This window comes from Solanum pennellii, chromosome 8 (genome assembly GCF_001406875.1).
Source record: "Solanum pennellii chromosome 8, SPENNV200".
NCBI classification, from domain to species: Eukaryota; Viridiplantae; Streptophyta; class Magnoliopsida; order Solanales; family Solanaceae; genus Solanum; species Solanum pennellii.
In genome coordinates this window covers 55074472-55090002 of record NC_028644.1, presented here as the reverse complement: position 1 = coordinate 55090002, position 15531 = coordinate 55074472, and the positions used below count along the sequence as shown (strand labels likewise).

The window sequence follows — 15531 nt, the reverse complement described above, 5'->3', positions numbered from 1 at the left end:
AAGAACACACCAAGGACATGCATGAGTTAGAATAGCTCTTTCCTAACAACATGATTTATAGAAAGTCAAGTCAATGGACTTGCTAAATTTGAATTAGGAAAGTCAGTGGACTTGCCAAATTTGGATTAGGAAAGTCAGTGGACTTGCTAAATTTGGATTAGGAAAGTCATGCCATGAGAGTAACATGCATCATCATACTTATAATTTTGCAACCAGCACATAACATATTGCACATATCATATCACGTAGTTCATATCATTCTTTCATATGCCATGAGACCTTGGAATCATGGACTTGACATTAGGACTTTCCAAAATGAGGGCTCAACATATGGGACCTTAACTAGGGAGCCTTCTTCAGTAAACACAGAGTCTGCTTCGTTCGTTCATACGTACTTCATTTTCATTCATTCATATACTAGTGCAATCACCAGTCATACCTAGGATGAAGCTTAATACTCTCATCGGGTTTGCTATGAAATGACCAAGAATAACCTAGTGTCATTACTTAATTCTGGATCACCTCTTGATTATCCTATCCTAACACCTTTGGTATCGTTCATTTCATTATGTGCATCATTTGAGACTGACCTCATTCTTTCTTTGGGAAATTTAACCTTAACCGACATAGATCATGTGAGCATCATTAAAATCTAGTGAGTAATCCCCACACTGAAAAGAGGTGGAATCACCGGCCAAAGTGAACCAAAACATGCTAGCGTATATAGGGAATTAAACCCTGCTAGATTTCTATATTGGCAGTATAGGTTCAAAGACTATGAGATATAAGGAGACCCATACCCGGCATGCCGGACAGTCTCATCTCATGAGAGTTACATGAACCTCTGCCCTTCCCAAAGGAAGGCATCATCGCTCAAAGCTAGCCTATCGATGCTCAGTATAAAGTTTCATTACAATCAACTCATACATCATGGAAGCTGACTTCTAACATGAGGACATCATAACTCATTAGATGATTTCTCATCTCATCATTAGTATTAAGTATGTATTAACTTCTATACTTTCATTCGAGTGTTCATAGAGACTGGTCTCTTCATTAGCTTTACACTCTCATAGGTGAGTACATTTTGGTCACATTTACTTAGGCTCATTTGAGGTTGCTCTCATCTTTCACATTAGCCTCTTATCATATTGTCACCTTATTCATTAACTTTAACACATTTGCTTTTCATAATTACTCACCCCGTTACGTGAATGTTCATTTCATCATATGCCAATGCACTTGGCCATTTAGTGTGTTTCACACTCGAACTTAACCCTTCTAAGGTCACATCATTTCATCACATAAATATAGGTTTACTTACTTTTAAACGTATGCTAGACTTATGAGTCCACACATACAAGACATGAGGCTTCATTCATAGTTTGTCTAAGTGATTCATGTTTACCCAAGATTATGTGGTACAAGACTTATGCTTCTTGTAGATAAGCCAATATATTAATTTCGATCTTTAGAGGCAGCATTCATTAAATATTTACTTACGTATGACTTATGTGTCAATACGGAATTGGGCAAGGGAACCCGATTTCGAATCCCTTGGACAACACTTAATTTTATTTTAAACTTGATAATTGCATTTTTTTCAGATTTGGGAGACCCTAGTTGGATTCCCGTCAACCCCATAATATTTTTTTCTTGTTCTCCTCTCCTTTTTCATTTTAAGGCAAGGAGGTTGTGGGTTCAATCCGCCACAAGCTCATTATTTTTCTTTTAATTTATCTCTTAAATTTCTCACCTATCCAAGAGGGTGTGAGTTCAATCCCCACTCTACACATTTATTTTCTCCTTTATTTTTCTCCTAACTCTCTCATCCATTCAAGAAGTTGTGGGTTCAATACCCACTCTTCATATTTTATTTTCTACTTTATTTTTCTGCTAACTCTCTCATCCATTCAAGAGGTTGTGGGTTCAATCCACACTCTCCACATTTTATTTTCTCCTTTATTTTTCTCCTAACTCTCTCATCCATTCAAGAGGTTGTGGGTTCAATCCCCACTCACCACATCTATTTTTCCTTTCATTTTTCTCATGAAAGTTGTATGTAATTTTCATTTGGTGAAGTCATGGGTTCAATACCCTATGACCTCACTTTTAAATTTATTTAAAAAATATAGCTAATTTTCCTCATCCTTGGCCGAGACTCCAAATTTCTAGCAAGCTGGAAATTTGTTCTCTTCCAATCCATTTTCCTCTCATTCTTTTGTTGATTTTTTGGTAGCTTTCATGTAATGATGTCTTGGGTTCAATCCTTAGTAATCTCACTTATTTTACATTCATTTTTCATTGTATTTTGTACCACTTTGTTTGGCCGAACCCAACCTACCAAATGTTGGAAATTTGTTCACTATTTTCAGCTTCTTTTTATCATCATTCATACATTAATTCTTAAGGCATTTCGTGGATCATTTGGTGCATCTTTAAGTGTAATCTTTTTATGATTATATTCAGCCAAGAATTACCATTACATCCAGAAACATTACACCACTTTTACACCTCATGATTTTACACAAACATTCGCACATAAAAATTCAACCATAAAAACATATCATTTTTCACATACTTTCGGTTGACATAACTTAACATGCTTACAATTCCAAACATATAATCATGAACACATTATCACGAAAATCACACTTCATACTTAAACTACCAGCAAACATACCAACAACATGACATCTAACCTAATTCACATTGAGATCAAAGGGATACTAGGGACAAAGAGTTCGACAAGAACGAGAACAACCCTAGTTTCAAGATTCGTTGAATTCATGGGAAAGAAAATTCTCTTGGAGAAAGGAGACCAGGAGAGAAACCCATACCTGATTTCAATGTTGTTCAACCCATGAGTTGCGGCCCAAAAACCTTCTCCAAACTCACGTCCAAATCACGAAACTCTAACACAAACCCGATAGAACTTTGCTTTACGTTTTTGTTTAGCTTGTTTGTTTATATTTTTCGTGTAAGTTCTTCAAGAGTGAAGAACTATTATTTTCAGTTCTTTTGTCGATGAAAAACATGATAATGAGAGTGAGAGACGTGAGAATGAGAGAATTAGGGTTAGGAGAGTTAGGTGGAGACTTAGTCAAAGTAGGACTTCTCATTATTTATTATTATTATTATTATTATTATTATTATTATTATTATTATTATTATCTATTAAAAATCTGAATTTCCTTTAATTAAATCAGAAAATTAAATACTAATTAATTTAACTAATGTGCTAAATATAATAAATCAATTAAATCATTGCTTCCACCAAGGCTCAAACCCGAGTGGAGCAAGATTTTGCTTAAAGGGTCAAATTCGGCAACCTCTACCCGAATTGCCCCTCCACCATATTAACTAATTAATTAATTAAATATTTAAGGTAATTACAATACCTAGACCCTCCAAACTTAAGATTACCTCTTTTTAAGTCCGATTAAGACTCATCTAGGAATATCTTCATATTCGGTGCCCTACATAGCTGGACCCAACATTTCCTAGCTCAACTAACTCATCAAGGTAGTTGGCTTGGCTGTTGCAGAGGTTTAGAGGTCTGTTCTACGCGCATCAATCCGTGTGAACCCGATCTAATCTAGGTATTCTAGATACGTCAGACAATACTTATCATAGTCATTTTTAGGGTTGTTACAAGAGCTAAGGATGGGCTTACCTACTGGTGGGTTCTAATAGGTGTCATCATAACCTGTGGTTTTGGATCGTGAAAATTTGTAATCAAATAAAAGCAAATTCAATTCAAAGCTTCATCCAAAACCAAGTTATCATTTCCAAATTCTTCATTCTTTTTTCTAGCTTCTATTTTTAGTTGAATCTTCTGATCCTCGTTAACAATATTGCGCTAGCATGAGGTCTCCTCAATTGTACTTTTCTTCTAGTATCTCCATACATGGTGTTGATCCATAGCCACACATTGGTAGCTTCTTAATTTATTTCAAGATTGGGTTAGCTGTAGATTTTATTTGGGTTTCTCTATATAGATTTCAATGGTTGTATAGAATGGGGATGAAGTTGTTGAACCAATTAAATTATAAGTTATGGAAGACATGTATGGAATCATAACTTGTTGTTGAATACTTGTGGGATATTGTTAATAGAAGTTACACAATTTGTTGTGTCGATGGATCAGGAAATAATAACTCATGTAAGAAGTGGAAGCATATTAATGCATAAAGACGCAGTTCATCCCAAAGAGTTCAACCTTCTATACTCTATTTGATCATATTATGAAGTTTGAGTGAGGTAATGATATATAGAGGTCCCTCAATCAATTGTTCAACAAGAGGAATGAAGACCGACTTCATACTAGAGACTTCAACTCAACTATTCTTCTATGAAGAGTCTAATATACTGAAGATATGCGTGTCAAGATATTATCCCCAACTGCTTGAACACTCTACTTGTTATATATAATAAGTAATAACCCCTAGATAGATTACAGACATCTGAAAGAAAGGAGGTCTCATCAAAATTGGATAGAAGTAAGATCCCAGTGATGTGTTAATTGCCGATCTCAAATGCCTGAATCTACATCTTAATACTATGTAGCACCAAATAGTGTAATATATGGAATGTATGATATGTAAAATAATTAAATTAAACAATTGATACAACTAAAAATACAGAGATAAAGAGTAGATCAGATGAGTAATAAAGTCAACTAAATAGTAAAGTATGTATGTGTACTTTAACAATAAACTTCACAAGTGAAAAAAATATAAATAACAAATACTGAAAATAACGCAACTTTACTTTTCATGGGAAAATGTATGCTAACTCACAACTGTATAACTTAAACCTTATGATGATACAACATCTCTCCCACATTGTTAGTGTCATTACTTATCTTTATCGGGTAAAAAAAGAGCTTGACTAATGGATCCAATCTCTAAGCCATTACTAGGGTCTTAGTGGGGAGTTCCCCGAATCAACGGTCCATCCTATGACGGCAACGTAATTCTAGAGTTAGAATTATCTAAACCCATACCCAGCTTGATGCTTAATACTAATCCTAAAATCTGCATTGGTACGGATCTCAATAACTTTAAAGTTGTCCCACTTTAGGAAAAATGTCTCACTTTATAATAAAATTGAAAATCTCTTTCTTTGGGTCCTTTCTCAACATGGTTCATTAGAACTGACTAAACATGCTTTAAAATTGATTATGCTTTATTTACAATTGACTTCAATTTCTTTCTAAAAGTAATGCACTTAAAGCAAATTGCACTTTCTTTAAACTCTTTTAGGATACTTCTTTAAGACCTATAACATACTTTAATCATTAAGTTGATGTATAAGAAGTAATATGACAAGGTTTTCAAATAACTTTAGTTAAGAAACGACCATGTGGTTGTATAAGCTTGAATCCTTAATCAATCAAAGATCACTAATAATATGAAGGACAATAGTTTCAACAGTAGAGTAAATAGTGAAGTATTAGAGAAAGAGAATTCAAAATAATGGTCATTGGAGTAAGAACCTTATCTTATCAAGCTTTTATCAGTATTTCTGTTCCTCCTAAATGTACATATTTTATATCTGCTTTATTTTTTATATTTTGTATTTCTTTATTTATTATTCGTTTGTTTATTATAGGTATATATGCTTTTCCACTTGTATATTTACAATCTATGGCATGTTCTTTCTGACTAACTACATAATATTCTTCTTTTCGTCTTTTAAACAAATTTTTTAATAAGGATGTTTCAAGTATCTTTTCAACGCTTAAATCTAATTCTTTTCCTTTTATTTGTTCAAAAATTGTGTTATCAAATATGATTTTTTGATGTGATATTTCTTCATTTTCATAATTTTCTTCAGTTATTATTTTTATTTCACTTTCTGACATTATTCTTCATTTATTTCATCATTATCTGTATTAGTATTTTCTTCTTCATTTTCAGTTTCTATATCTGATACTTCGTATATACTATCATTTTCACTTAATTCATAGTCTATGTATTCTATTTGCATATATTTTTCTTCGTCTATAATTAATTCTGCAATTTGTTTTCTTTTTAGGTTTTTTGGTAATTTACAATTTTTAGCTATGTGTCCTATTTTTCCACAATTGTAACAAGTACATTGGGATATTTTCCTCTTTGGTCTATATGGTCTTTTTGTTTTATAATTTTTTATATAATATCTTCTTCTTGGTTGTTTATATTTATACTTAGTTTTATTTTTTGTGTAATTTTTATATCTTTTACTTTTCTGTTTTTTATATGTGCATCCAAATTGTGGTGCCATTTTATTTTTGCAACACGATAAGTTTTTATTTAATACTTTTTCCATTTTTAATTTTTCTTTTTGGCTTTCACATAATTGTGTAAACCATTGAGATAAGAATTTTATTCTAGATCCTAAAGTATCTGTAAGCCCTTCATTCTCCCAATCTTTAATTACTTTTGTACTAAATGGTTCTGGTAATTTTGTAAAATATTGGTGTCTTACTTCTTTTGCTTCATTAAGATTATATTTTGCTTTGTAGTAATATTCTTTAAATGCGCAAGTGTATTCTTCTATAAAACACATTTTACATATAGCTAATTTTGTCATAAGTTGCCTGTTTATTATTTTTTCTTTATTTTGTTCTTTTACATCTGTGGTCATACCTCCGAATTCACTTCTTATCGTCAATTCGTATTTATCTAATATTTCTATATTTGTTGCTAAAGAAGTTCCATCTAATTTTGTATTATTTCTAAGTACTTCTAAACTTTCTGGGGGTAGATTTTCTATCCATAATTTAACTGTTCCTACAAATGTTCTTTCTATATATCTTGGTGTTTCTGTTGTACTTATTTTGTTATCTATCAGTTGTTTAGATATATTTCCCGTCCATAGTAACATTACTTTATTTATATCTGTTACACAATCTAGGTCTAAGAAATTATATTGTTCATTTGCTGGTTTTGGTATCCAATTTTTATTTAATCTACTGTTCCATATCGTATTAGCTCTATCTGACTGTTGATAACTTTCTGTATAATAAGTTGGTTGTGCCCTTCTAGGACTAGTTCTGGGACTATTTCTTGGACTATTTCTTGGACTATTTTCTGGTTTAACTCCTGATGTACTAGGTCTATTTGTATCTCCTGTATTTATTTCTAATTTCTTTAGTTTGTTTGTCTGTTCCAAGATTTCTGTATATGTTTCACTTATATCACTTATTTCCGATTTTTGGTCATTTTCATTTTCATCTATTTCATTTATTTCATTTAATTCAAGATCTTCATCTAATTTTTGTCGTACTTCGTTTATTTTATTTTTTAATTCTTTTTCTAGTTCTTTTTCTTTTTCTATTTGTTTTGCTTTTTGTTTTTCTTCATATAATAATCTTAATTTTGTTAGTTCTTTTTCTAGTTCTTCTATTCTTGTATTTTTTATTTCTTCTACGTATTGTACTTCTTGTTTTGCTTGTATTTTTATTTTTTCTATTTCTTTTGATCTGTCTATTTCTTCATTTTCTTTTGTTATTCTTACCATAGCTGTTAAACTGTCTTCTAATTTTGCTGTTTCTCTTTCTAACATTAAGTATAGATTATTTCCTATTTTTTTATATCTTCTTCCTAGATTTGAAAATATTATTTTTATTATCATTCCGTCTTGATTTTCATATGTTTTTTCGTCTACTGCAAATTCTTCTTTATTCATTATAATTTATGTATTATATTATGTTGTAACTCATATTCAAGACAATCTAATTCTAATTTTAACATAGATATATCTTTTCTTTGTACTAGTATCGATTTATTACATACATCTGCTAATATGTTTTCTTCTAATCTTCTTTTTCTATGTTGTAATTCTTGTTCTTTTTCAGTTATTTTTTCCGTTATTTTTTCTATTAATTGTTGTTTATAAATTTCTTTGTTCATACTGTTTTTTCAAATAGCGAACATATTTGTATTCTGTTTTCGAAATTTTATCTATTAAATGATCTTTTTCATTATTACTTGTTTTGACTAGTTGTGATAGTTCATATTCTATATATAAGGGTCTTAATTTTTTCCATGTCTTTCTTATTTTTTTACCTATATTGTTTGTTGTTATTTTAGTTTCTTTGCTTGGTATTATATTATCCTTCATAAAATGTCTTTCTGTAATATTCTCTTTTAAGTAGATCTAATCGTTGTATTTCATTAGCATTGTTTGTAATATATTCTAGATGTTCAACTTCTCTAGTTCTCAAATAATCGAATAGATTTTCTATTAGTAATTTTTCATGTAGATCTATATCTTCTATAGTTTTTACCCAATATTGTAAATATTCGTAATTTATCATTAGTCTGTATCTATATCATCATATAAATCATACATATCATAATAAAGTTCATCCTGTATACTTTGTATGGTTAACTGAGTCCAACCTTGAGTTGTTATCTCTATTATTTCATATGTTACCAATTTATCATAAATTTCTCTTTTTATGTCAGTATTAAGATTTTTTAATATATAAAGTAGTAATATCTTATATTCATCATTATCATCAATTAAGTAGGTACTCATTTTATTCATTTTTGCTAAAAGTTTTATTCCTTCCAACCTCTTAATAAATTATACTTACTTATTATGTAATAATAATGGTTTAATAATCATCTCGTCTAGTCACTACTACAGCTTTCTTCTTTGATTAGTTACCCTAACAGCGCCTCAACTCTGTTTACTCCCCTAAACGGCCTTCTTTGCCTACCGGTTTCAACTTTAGGATGGCATAGTCTGGGCATACTTGTTCATAGAATATTTCTGTAGCAAACCTTCTAAAGATGCTTATTATAACATTATTAGAACATGATAAATAATTATAATTAACAAGAGATTTTCAGGAATAAATTTGTTTAGCTACTCATAAATTTAAGAGTGTATACCTGTTTTTGTAGATTTGTAGCTCCAGAATTTTCCATAGTCGTTATTTAACTAGCTAGCTCTGATACCAATTTTGGGTGGGGAAGCGATTGAGAGAGAAAGAGTAGTGAAGAGAGATTGATGAAAGATTGATGATTTTATTTATGAGGAGAACCCTCTATTTATACATAACAATCTTACATCTTTGGCCATTATGGCCGACAACTACTTTACACTTGGCCTTTTTTCATTTGGCCAACGCAAAAACAAAAAACTTTAACTTAGTGGCCTTTCTTTATTATTGGCCGACACAATTACTATTTACTTTACGACTTTTATACAATTGGCTTTTTAGCCGACGCAAAACGACAAAAATAAAAGACTGACACAATACTTTTTACATATGGCTGATATTCAGCTGACACAAAACGATAAACACTAAAAAATTTTTTTTTTATCTGAATCTTCTGGTGTAGCTTCGTCTTTATCCCAAATCAACTGTAGGTATCACATTATCTTCTCCGTTGCACTTGGAGCATTTATGATCTGGGTATTTGTAGCTGATAAGTTTGCAATATCTTACTAATAAATCTTCTGAAATAAATCCTTTCTTCAAAGCTCTCGTAGATGGTTGTTCTTCTGGTTTTAATAATGACAAAATCCATCGCTGGACTTCATCCATATCTGATTCCCTTAGCTCTTTGGAGTTTGCATAAATCATTACCTGATCTCTTGCATAATAGCTCCAAATGGCATTGCCATTTAAATAATTGTTTGCTAACTCTTGTATAATTGTAGCTATACCAATTATTCTTTTATTTGCATAAAAGTTAGGTATTTCTACTTTTGGTATCTCATTTTGTTTTTCTATCTCTTCTGGAATAATCATATCTCTGGTTAATCCTATCTTTACCACCTGTATTGGTGATTTTATTTCTTCGTATAGTATCTCTGCTGGTGCTGTATAACATTTTATATAGAATAAATTTCCTTTGGTAATTCTTTTATATGTTAAAAATGCTCTATGTAGTTCTGGTATTCCGGCTATTTCTTCTCCGGTATATGTGTATACTGTATTTAATAGTCCGTAGTTATAACATGTTTTTACTAGGTTGGGGTTGGTCTTAGGTTGTGCAATAAGTTTGTTATATCCTTGTAGTTTCTGGGTTATATAGTCTTCTTCGGGAGTTTTTGTTTGTGTGGATCTTGGGTTTAGGTTTAGATATGTCTGAATTTTGTGTATGTTTTCAATGTAAGATTGGGTAATATAGTTGTATCTTTTTTTGTCATTTTGTAGGCTTATTGCATAGGTAGATGTTTGTGGTTCTGCTGGTATCTGCATTTGTGGTTTTTGGGTAAATGGTTTTGCAAATAGCTGGTTTAAATTTGTATTAATTCTTTTGCTTGTACCTGCAGCTGTATCTAAACAAACATTGTTATGGGTTTTTCGGAGTTTCCCATCGTCTCCTTGTAGCTCTGGAATTTTAGCGTCTTCCGATCGACGTAACTCTATATGTTGGCGTAGCTCCGCATATTTATAGTCATGCTGCTGACTATTAGCTTTTAGATTTTGTAACTCTTTTCCCATACTGTCCACCTTCGTAGAAAGTGTATTAATAGCTTTGAGTATTTCTTCTGTTGTATCTGGTTCAGTTTGTGTTCCTTTTTCTTGATAGGTAATCTGCAACGAGATTTTCATTAGTTTTTATAATTTCAATTGTAAATGTAAAATTTAATATATTCAATACTAATCTCCTTATTTCTTTTGTTGTAACTGAATCATCTAACTTTTTTGTTATCCACCATTTTACCTGTGTGTTATCTGTTCTTACAATAAATTTATTGTAAACTATATATGGTTCAAATGCTAATAAACATTTATATAATGCAAATAATTCCTTTCTGTTTATTTCCCATTTTGTTTGTGCCTCAGTATATGATCCTGAGCAATACCTGCAATGGTGTTCTATCTTTTCTTTGTCATATTTATATTTTAGTACTCCTCCATAACTGTGATCGCTTGAATCTGTTTCAATTATATATGTGAATGTTCTACTTTCATCAGGAAAATATAATTTTGGTAATTTTTTGCATAATTTTTTAATATTTTTTATGTGTTCTTTATCTTTGTTGTCAAAATGATATTCAATATCTTTTTTGAGTTTTTTATATAATGGTTTTAAATGTTCTGCTAATTTTGGTATATATTCCCTTACTTGATTTACTAATCCTAAGAATGATTGTAATTTCTTTTTTGTATCTATATTTTCATCTATAGTAATTATTTTTTGTACTATGTGAGTTTGCATTTTTATTCCATTTTTATCTATTTGTATTCCTAGAAATTCTATCTGTGGTTTCATAATTTCTGCTTTACTTTTACTTAAACTTATACCTGAGTGTTTGATTATATGTATAAATTTTTCTAATAATCTTATATGTTCAACTGGAGCACTAAAGATAGGCGAAGTTTGTTTCTTCTTTTCCATATCTTTTTCCTTCTTAGATGAAGTTGGAAAAGTTATGCTCTAATCTTTAAGCTTCTTATTGATCTCCATCCTAGCCTTATTCGACAGAATATTGCAAATTTCAAAATCGAATAATATTCTTGAACTACTAGATGTGCCTCTCTCTTTTTAATAGCCTATAATCTTTTGAAAAAGTGAAAAATGAATAAAATATAAAGCATGCATTAGTTTTCGCAAATGAATTACTTTTTTTCAAAAATATCTCGCAGTACAATGCAGTGATAACTTGTTATCATGTAAGAAGATTCATTGATCCATGTTTTTTTTCCTACATCATTCTTTTTGTTCTATCGGACAACAAACTCAGAGCTTTAGATATAATCTTAAGAGTGCTGCATTTGTTCCCAACAAATAGATTTAAGAGCTGGAGCAAGTCTTGTGTAATAATTTATTAGTGTTTCATAATCAGCTAAGGGTTCTACAGAAAGGACACCAGAAAAATCCACTTCCACATTAGTCTTCTTCTTTTCATTAGCAACATAAATACTGATAATCTACCGCAATTGAGAATTACCATCAGAGTTGGAAACAAATTTTGAGACTTTAAAGCAAATTTTTGAGCTCCAGCAATGTCCTTCTCGGTTAATTTCTGCTCACCAATTTATTTGGACTTAACAACTTCATCTTCGTTACATTCCATTTGCCTACAATTTTTGTAGGATGCAGATAAGCAAACTTTATTGTCTACTTCAAATTAACCAGAAAATGGAGCAAAACTCAAAAACTGGGTTACTAGGTGAAGATTATTTACACAAAAAATGTTGATTAGAAATATCATTGGTTATTCAAACCTTAGAATACAAACTTTACGAAAATGCAAGCCACCGAACTAAAAACTTGGAAGCGCCATAACAGAAAAAAGGTTGTTTGTTATCAAAGCTACAACTTAAACAAATAAATGTAACACCCTAGATTTCAAACAAACGAATACTAAACACATAGCATTTAAAAATCAACCCTAAACATAGCAAAACTTTACTTTATAAAAAATAAAGAAAAAAGAAACAACCCTAAGCATACATGATAGAATGTGTGCGTCCAATATCATTCAACGGACCAAGTCCCTTGACTCAAACAAATTAAGAAAGAAGAGTAAATAATAGTAAGAACACAACACAAGCAATTTACGTGGAAACCTCCTTGCTCAAGGGAGTAAAACCACAACCTGCCGCACAGGATTTTCAACTATTTTCACTAATCTTCTCAAGCAAAAGTGAAATACGGTTACAACTAATATGAGAAAAAGTTATTAATCTCACGATCAAGTAATCTACCTATTACTTGAAGAGACTAAGCGGATATAACACCGCCCACTAAGCTATCACCACTAGACAACTTAGAATTCGACTAAGCAACACACTGGTCGCCCACTAAACCACCACGCTCCGGATGACTTAGACTTTTACTAAACAGCACATAAAGCTGCCCACTAAATCAGTTGGACTAAACTGATATTTAAGATTTTCACACCAAAAAACTATCTGATTCCTTTATAGATGTAGGAACATATTTGCAATGTGTGTACAAAAGAATTAATCCTAAGACCACTAAGCTTGCATCTCTATTTGGTTTGAGTTGATCTTGAGGATTAATCTTCACCTTTGTGAAACTTTTCAAGATTTCTTGAGAACTTTAAACTAGAAAAAATTAAGGTAATGACTATTGGACATAATCTTTACGTATAATAGTCACAACCTTTGAGGCCATGCCATTGGCCAAGGCTTCTTCCACTGTTGGAGACTGTGTACCAACTTTTTGTACTTTTTCTAGCCTGGCAGTGGGGAGTATGTCGCACCAAGGACCAGTTCCCTTCATAAGGTCCCTGAGTTTGTCATGTCATCAATTAGAGACTGTGCACCAACCACCTCTACCTTTTCTAGCCTAGCAGTAGAGAGCATATATCGCATCATGGACCATGTTCCTTCACAAGGTCTCTAGGTTTGTCAAATCATCAAAATTACAAATAACATATACCCCCTTATTGATGATAACAAACTGTACACCAGTGCCTACAAGTTCGCACCATGTTTCCTTCCCCCTATCGATCAAGACCTGGTAGGTTTGTCAAATCATCAAAACTAAAAATAACATTACGTCTAAGTAGGAATTGCAAACCTTTGAAGGTACCCTTAGAAAAGATCCAGAGAGTACACCATTGTCCAAGTTCCAAGAATTTAAAATTTAGTTCTTAGTTTACGTATGATCCTTACTTAGTGACCGTAGAATTGGACCATAGGAGATGGAATAATCTTAAGATCCATAGAATCATTCAATGAGACATGGAATGGACTCTTAGATTCGAACCTCAACGAAGACAAAATGTTAAAGTTTCACGATGGCATTCCACAAGGCATGTATAATTCTTTTAGTTGAGTAGCCTCGTGGATTGATGCAATAATGGATTAAGAAGCTCAGGAAGGGTGTAATGTGTGGTTAAATGATTTTACCTAACTCTTATGTTGGTTAAGTTGTCACTTAAGATAATAGTTTCTTGTTGTTCAGTTTAGTCTGATAGTCTTTAAAGTCAATTTATGTTATTACCCAAATTTACCGATATGTTTGAGGATTGGACTCTTTAGGTCCAATGCTAACAATTATGTTTTTTCCGGTCTCCAAGGCATATCTTGGCTAGTTAAGCGTTGTAATTTCCTTGATTTAGACTATTGTTTAGCTAAATAGATAATAACTTTTCTCTTACTTTTTTTCTTTTATTTTCTTTGCATAGATCTTTAATGTTCATTACTGTTCCATTGTTTTCCTTTATCTTAACTGCACGATTTGACATCAGAGCAATCTCTTAAGCAATGTGGGTAGATAATTAGCTGAAGGAAGAGAAATCAAGGATATGCTTGAGAGAATGACCATGGATTTGGTTAACGACATGAGAAATATTTTGCTGAACTTAAAAAATCCTTATAAGTTGTAAAGAGGGGGGGGGGATAAGGGTAAAAATTTTGAGGGAAATGAAGTAAATGATGAGATCTACTCCCTCACTAGACAATCCATGGCTTGGATTTTTGCATCACACAATACGAACACATACTATGGTTACACTTGGTGGATATCAATTTGGAATGAGTCTTTACCCTAGTTTCAAACATCAGTAGAAGGGCAAATGCATCAAAACCCACCCTGCTATGCGGGTAGGATCTGGAGGGCATATGGGGCTAGAAACTTCAGCTCAAAACCAAAGGTAGAGAAAGAAATATATTTTGAGAGCAAAATGAGGTATTCCATGGACTATAAGAAAAATAGCATGAAGAAAAATAGATTGTGTGCGATATTTTAGTTAGGTGGAAATTAAAAGAGTGAAATTCCTTTTGAGTGTGTAGTAGTCTCTTTGAGTATTGTATTCGTGACTACACAGTATAAAATACCTTATTATAGTGACATCAGTTGTTCCTCTTGGCCCGTGATTTTTCCTATATTTAAAAAGGTTTCCACGTAAAATTTTTGGTGTAATTATTTTACCATTTTATTTCTATTATTTTGACCATATAAGTTTGTGTTAGTCCATTTTCTCCCAACTATGTTAGTGTTTTTTCTTGTTCACTTATAAATACTATATATATATTTATATATGCTCATCGAGTAGTGTAACAAATTAAGTCCTACCTATTAATGATCTGAATATACAATACTTTTTTATTATAGAAACACCGATCAATCCACATATGAAATACCTATGAAATAGCTAGGTGGTTACAAATATAAACTACTAAATATGTTGATATAATTAAGAGGTAATAACTATAAAATTTTATATATATATATTTATATATATATATATATATATATATATAAATCGACCTCGAGAGGTAAGTTTATATTTAAAAAATTAATAAACAACGACCTCTAGAGGTCACTCTGTTTGAATTATTATTTTATTTCAATAATATCAACTTCACGATGTCAGTATTTATTAAATGTTTTTAATAATTTTGAATTGATAAAATTGAATACAGGAGGTCGATATAATATATATCATTATTTTTAAAAAAACTGACATCTTGTGGTGGGTAAATTAACATGCACTTCTTTTTTCAAAAAAAAAACCTAAGCAGCTGCAACAAACCACCTTTCTCTGATTATTTTCCCATTTCTCTCAAAAACCCTAAGTCACCTCTCTCATTCC

The 15531-nt window shown here is 31.4% G+C and overlaps 1 protein-coding gene across 1 annotated transcript; it reads right to left on the bottom strand.

Moving 5' to 3' along the window:
- Positions 1-9324: 9324 nt before the first annotated feature.
- Positions 9325-10963, bottom strand: LOC107028090. The gene has a single exon (XM_015229143.2). The coding sequence runs from the start codon at positions 10565-10567 to the stop codon at positions 9353-9355; it is 1215 nt and encodes a 404-aa protein (XP_015084629.1). The 5' UTR covers positions 10568-10963; the 3' UTR covers positions 9325-9352.
- Positions 10964-15531: the final 4568 nt, after the last annotated feature.

Coding starts and splice junctions, on each gene's coding strand:
- LOC107028090 (XM_015229143.2), bottom strand. CDS start 10,567: ATGAAAATCTCGTTGCAGATTACCTATCAAGAAAAAGGAACACAAACT.